We start from the raw sequence: 6000 nt of genomic DNA, 5'->3' as shown, positions 1-6000 counted from the left end.
ATGAAAGTTCTTTTAGTGAGTGCACAGTTTGTTATTTGTTCGTAAATTGCTCACTAGCTACCTACTGGCACACGTGGACTTCAAGATCTTTTCAATTACGGAGGCTGACAGCAATGGTTGTTGGGTCAATGACATGCTTTAGCCAGCTCACAGTTCCAAGCTAAATTTATGGTAATATAGTTCATTTTGATTTGAAGCCATTAGGTAACAAGCTATATCAACTTTGTGACATTGTTTGTTTCGATCTTCCCTTCTTCTGCATAACTATTGATTTGGCAGGCAACTTCCCAGCTCCTTGGGCTGTAGAAATAGTTGTGAAAACAGCCTGTGTCAGTCAGGTACTGAGCGTAGTACATCCACTTCAGATATATACCCAATCACTGCTGCCCTCTGACCTCCCCCCCTGACCAGCGTGGCTTCAGTGAGCATGGGGAAGATTGGGATTTCTGTCTGAGTTGCTGTGAGAGTGTCAGAATATTGGGATTACTGTAGATTTTCAGCAGAGGAGTTTTCAGCCCAGTGGAGGCAGAAACACCGCCGGAGATAAAGTGGTGAGAGAGACAGATAGCAGTGAGGTTTGCATGCCGATAGTGCTGAAGTGGAGCGCTGTTGGCTGAAGGCCCTGTATTTGCATGCTGTGAGCTGATTAAGGGCGCAGAGGATGACAGGATATGCCCTGTCCAGAGGTCGATTTAAGAGGGACGAGTTCAGTGTGTGAGGGTTGGAATACCTGCACTGTTCAGAGCTGCGACATCAACAGGTAATCCCGCACTGGTGGCTCTGCTGTAACTGCATGTCCATTCACGACTGTGTGTGTGTGTGTGTGTGTGTATGTGTGTGTGTGTGTGTGTGTGTGTGTTGTGACTGTTTACATACGTCTGTGTGAAGGAAAAAGACCTGCGGTCCCCTGTGCAGCAACAGGTCACTTGCGGAGGTAATTCCATATGGAATGATTACAGCCCTCTAAGTGTGGCTTAACTTCTAATTTTCAGTTGCTTCTGATGAGTCTGAAAGTGTAATTCTGCTGTATAGCAGGGGCTCATTAAAAGGGTATGGCCTCTGAGACAAGATGTATCTCATTAGCTAATAATTATCACCATCTTTTATTTCCATCACTGAGGACAGTGTAGTAAAGTTTAATGATGGTATCTAGAGTGGGGGAACATGTGTCACTCGGCGCAGTGAAAGGATGAGCAGGACTGTGAGCTGTATGCTCAGTCCCAGAGAATGGGCGGCTTGTGTTCTGACAGCTGTTACGCTTGTATTGGCGTTCTTAATGTACAGTCCCGCTTCAGGTACAGATGGAGGCTGGGCCACTATGCAGTTCGGCAGGTTAGTATAAATTAGAGCTGACTGCTACTTATAATATCATAATCCACTTTTACATGAATTAGTCAGTCATGTAACTCAAGGATTAAAATATATATTTCTATTTACAATGGCACTTGGTATCGCAGCACTGTGTGAGGGATTGATGCATGTTCAGATGTTGTCAGTTGCTGTCTGTATGTACCACTGCTCCAGCAACTATTAGATACACTAGAGTATCTCTTAAATGATGAAGTGTAAATGGAGTACAATCACTGGTTTACTTCTGCAAACTGTGAAACAGTGTCACTCTGGTTTTATTCAGTGTTGTACATTTTTGAATGGGAGATAGCACAGATCCCTGTGCAGCTGAAGCAGATCCCTGGGTAAAACTTGTGAACTGTGGGAACCGCTTTGAAATCCAAGGGCTTCACATTGCACCCCTTTAAAATGTGCACTCAGGAGACATCAAGAGACAGACTGGGCAAAAATTTGTTATTGATAAAATCATGATTGCAACAAGGTTTGTGCCTAACTTTGAAAATGGATATGAGCTAAATTTTGCAGGTTATTTTTCACCAAAGTTTTCCATTAAAATTGTTTGACCTCTGAACTGAGTCATTTCAAGTGATTGTAGAATAAAGCAAAACATTTAGGTTTGTTTGATGACTGAAATTATTAACTGCCTTAAAATAGATTTAAAGTATTTTTGTGATTTAGTAACCTTGGAAGGGACTTTTACTTGAAAATAAAACATTTCAGTCCTGTTGTGGAATGCAAAAAGCAAGCAATTTATATTTAATATTATGTATAGTGTATGTACTTTTGACGTTTGATAAAAATGTTGCTAGAATGAAAGGAAAACAAACGTAATGTCACTGAAGACTAACAGACCGGCTTTGTTTCTGGTTTAGGGCGATGAGGAGCCGTGCAGCCTTGCTAGCCGTTTGCTACATGCTGCAGTGGCAGCTGGCGGCCACAGGGGAGCAGCGTGACGCTGAAGTGCAAGTGTTCTACGCTGTGGAGATGGAGGGAGGCACCACAGCTGCCAGAGCACTGGCGGAAAAGCACGGGCTGCAGTTCATCTCGCGGGTCAGTGCGTGCTTAAACTTTTAAACTTAAAAATCTTCATTGCGTCCACACATCCACCACCTAAGTTTCCTGCCAAAAAGCTGGGAACCAGTGAAAATTTACTGAGGGCATTTCGTAGACAGAAATATGAAAGTGCTGACTTCTGTTTCTATTTGAGGGCATAGGCCTTTTCTCAAATTACAGCTGCGTTTGTGAATATTTAATATCTGATCAAAGACCACCCCCCTCCTCCTTCCTTGCACGTTTGCTGTCGATGAGTACTGTTCAGACCGAGCAAAACGGTGTCAAATTACCTCAAGACATTTCGTGTGATTAATTCAGCCAGCTGGCTCCATACATGTTGAATAACTAAGTATCATATAAGATGATACTATTTCGGAAACATGTTTAAAGCAATTGCTGTCAATCAACTGTCAGCTCATTCAAATTTAACTTAACTGAAAAAAGGATCAATTAGTTACATTGCAGTATAGTGAAAATCTGAACACCCATGCCCTGACACTCATGGAGTGATATGATGCTGACCTAAATATCACTGGGTTTGTACAGAATTGATGTTCCCTGTCCCTCCTCTAAACTCTCTAGACCCCTGCTGCTGTCTTTTTGTCCCTGTGCATAGCGTCCTGGTGTTCAGTGTTGGGCCATGTCGTGATTTCCTTAAAAAAACGTATGAACCTGTGTCAGGAGGGTAACTGAAAACTTGAATGATAAATGAATTTGACCTAATACCAAATTGCATCACAAACGGCCCTGTTTTTGTTACTGTACATACCGACTGTCATTTTTGCTGAGTAGACTCTTGAGTCTGTATGTAACCTGTGAGTGTATTTGTAGTGTGGACCAATGAGTAAACCCATAGGTGAGTATATATGTGTGGTAGAGGGTGGAGGCAGAATAAATCAGGGGTAAATGGGAGCCCCACCACTGCACCCAGTTTATTTCAGTGTTAGAGAATAATTCCTTCGCCCGTGTCTCCCAAGCATTAAATTGCTGACGGGGTCCATTTACCTGTCGCTGCAGCTGACAGTAAATGTCATTGACATTAAATCCCTTTGTTAAGTTAAACATGACTTAACTGTGTCATTGGCAAATTTCTTATTATACGAACAAAATGTATGAAAGCCTCACTTGACAGTTTCCCTCTAAACTGTTGAAACGAAATGAAACCGCGGTCTGCACTGCGTTCCTTGAGCATTACGTGTCAGCCGTTATCTCAGTGATAATGTTATTGGAATGAATGTGAAAGCAATGTCTCTCCGCACAGAATTGGCGATGTGGGTTTAATTAGAAACTTTTTTCAGTGGGTTTGTGTGGAGAACAGGACTGGGCTCAATTCCCTGGAAACACCCCCCCCCCCCCCCCCCACTCCCCCCAGTGCTTCTCTGACCCTCTATTGGAAATGTGAAAGCCAAGTTGAGGTTTATAAATAAATGCCTGATAACCAACATTTTGGATTACTAGCATTCAGCATTACCTCTATGGATATTTTTGGCCAAATAATAATTAAATCCCTTTTTATTCAAGACAGTTTATTCAAAACAATAGCTCAATCGGTTACCCATTCGCGAAGTGTTAAGGTTAAATTATTTTATTGTACATTCTGAGGTTAAAGTTCAGTGGAGTTTGTGTGTGCATGCATGTGCATGTGCGTATGTGTGTGGGTGCATGCACAAGCACATTTGTGTGTGTGTGTACGTGTACTCGTGCTTGTGTGTGTGTGTGTGTGTGTGTGTGTGTGTAACTCTGAGACCTAGAAGTTTCTCCCCCAGCGGTGAGGGGGCTCACAGAAATCCTCTCACTGTGGTGATGTGGAATATTGCCACCAGATTACCATAAAATTACCATGTCATTACCATATCATTACCATGTCATTACCATACTACGGCTTGCACTGGTGTCTGTGGACATGATATCAGCTCATCAAGAGCATCACCCCGCACACTCCTCCCCTGTTGCTTCCTCTCCCCTTCCCTCACCCTGTTTCCATCTCTCTCTCCCTTTATTCCTCTGTCTCTTTTCTGCCTCCCTCTCAGGCTCCCAAATTAGAAATCAAATTCAAAAGACTTTATTGGGATGAATAATATTTCTGGACACAGTGCCAAAGCTGACAGACTATTGATACATCAGAAACAAAAATAAAAAGTGACACAGAGCCGTTTGATTTGTGTGGATGATAGTCCCATTCTTCTCTGTATGTCTCTCGTGTAGTGGGGAACAGTGGAGACGGTGCATAGGAAATGCAGCTGTCTCCACCTCTTGGAATGGTGAGCACAGCCAGGTGTGCTTGTGTCAGTCTCATTAGCCAGGCTGTGCTAGGTCTGCACGTGACAGCCCGAGTCATTGGCCAGGCTATGTCAGGGTCTGCCTGTGTTAGCTGGTCTCATTGCCAAGTTTTCCTATGTCAGGTTCTTCCAGAGATCAAGCAGTGCCAGAGTCCGTCTGTGTTGGCTAGTCTCATCAGCCAGGTTGCGCTGGATCTCCCTGAACCAGTACTTTAAGAAATTGATCTTAACTGCATTTGTCACTGTGTGTCCCGATAGGAGATGCAACGTGTTTTTTTTATTTTAGCTATCCTCTCGTTTTTGTCTAGGTAGTCCCTCTGAGATTTACAGTCTCTTTTGTGAGATGACCTGGGGGTTGTTGATGTAATCTAGTTGACTCTACTGTAATTGTCTGTGTGGAAATGGCGCTGTCCAGAGGCTGCCTGGCTTTAATGGGTGTTAGCGCAGTGAGCCTCAGGATGAGGGGGACTCCTGTCCTGGGATCAGCTCTCAGCTCTTAGAATTGCACTGTATACATGAGTGGGCCTCAGATCTTCTAGTGTTTCCAAAAACGTATCGGAAGCACTTTGATTTGTAAGAGAGATTGGACTTTTTCTGCCTTGCTTCCATTTCTGTTCCAAAACTGGGGTGGGGTGCAGTGGCTGACAAGCAGGCAGGTACATTGATTGATGTTGAGCTCCAGGTACAGCCCATCTGAGTCCACACCCCTGTTTGAAGAAATCTGATATTTTTTACAATTAGTTTTTATTTTTTGATGTGTCTAAATTTACTCCTTGTTTACAGTGTTCTAATATCAATATATTTGACCAGCATATGGTGTAGCACTTTCACTAAGGTTCCAGAATGTGCCTTCATGTCAAATAAAATCAAAAGAAATAATGTGAAAATGCCGTAAGTAAGATGTGTCTTTTCTTTCTTTGGTTTTAATGGCAGATTCTCTCATTCTGCCTTCCCCCCGACCCGCTCTGGAATGAATTTATTCCAAAGAAAAGCGGCATATTACGTGATTGTGGTTTGGAACGCTGTATTTGAGAAATGGGATAATGGGTAACAGATTGTTATGACACTGATAAAAGATCACCTCAAAATTGCTGTCATAATTGTGTAATTTTAATGATTCTCGTTGTCTACAGAGTGCAATATCTATTATCCCATTGGGTTATCATTGTGAAATTGTATTGTTCGAATCTTTGCCAGCGATTAGACACTACCAGCAGACCTGGCGCTCGTATTGCTCTGAGGACCCAGGAGCCCACCCCGGTGGCAGGCACAGAGAGACACGCCTGTGTCCTCTCTCTCTCCATGGGGTACCAGGCAT

At 43.1% G+C, this 6000-nt stretch overlaps 1 protein-coding gene across 1 annotated transcript in view; it reads left to right on the top strand.

Annotated features, from left to right (window-relative positions):
• The window catches only part of LOC118785043 (PC3-like endoprotease variant B), a 72850-nt gene continuing 66850 nt past the window's right edge, over positions 1–6000 (top strand). The window contains exons 1-2 of the mRNA XM_036539568.1: positions 1–19; positions 2252–2400. Coding sequence (XP_036395461.1) covers positions 1–19; positions 2252–2400 — 168 coding nt within the window. The remainder of the gene's footprint in view (positions 20–2251; positions 2401–6000) is intronic.

This window comes from Megalops cyprinoides, chromosome 10 (assembly GCF_013368585.1).
Source record: "Megalops cyprinoides isolate fMegCyp1 chromosome 10, fMegCyp1.pri, whole genome shotgun sequence".
Classification (NCBI taxonomy): domain Eukaryota; kingdom Metazoa; phylum Chordata; class Actinopteri; order Elopiformes; family Megalopidae; genus Megalops; species Megalops cyprinoides.
Note: the sequence above shows the minus strand (reverse complement) of the source record. Positions and strands in the feature narration are given on the sequence as shown.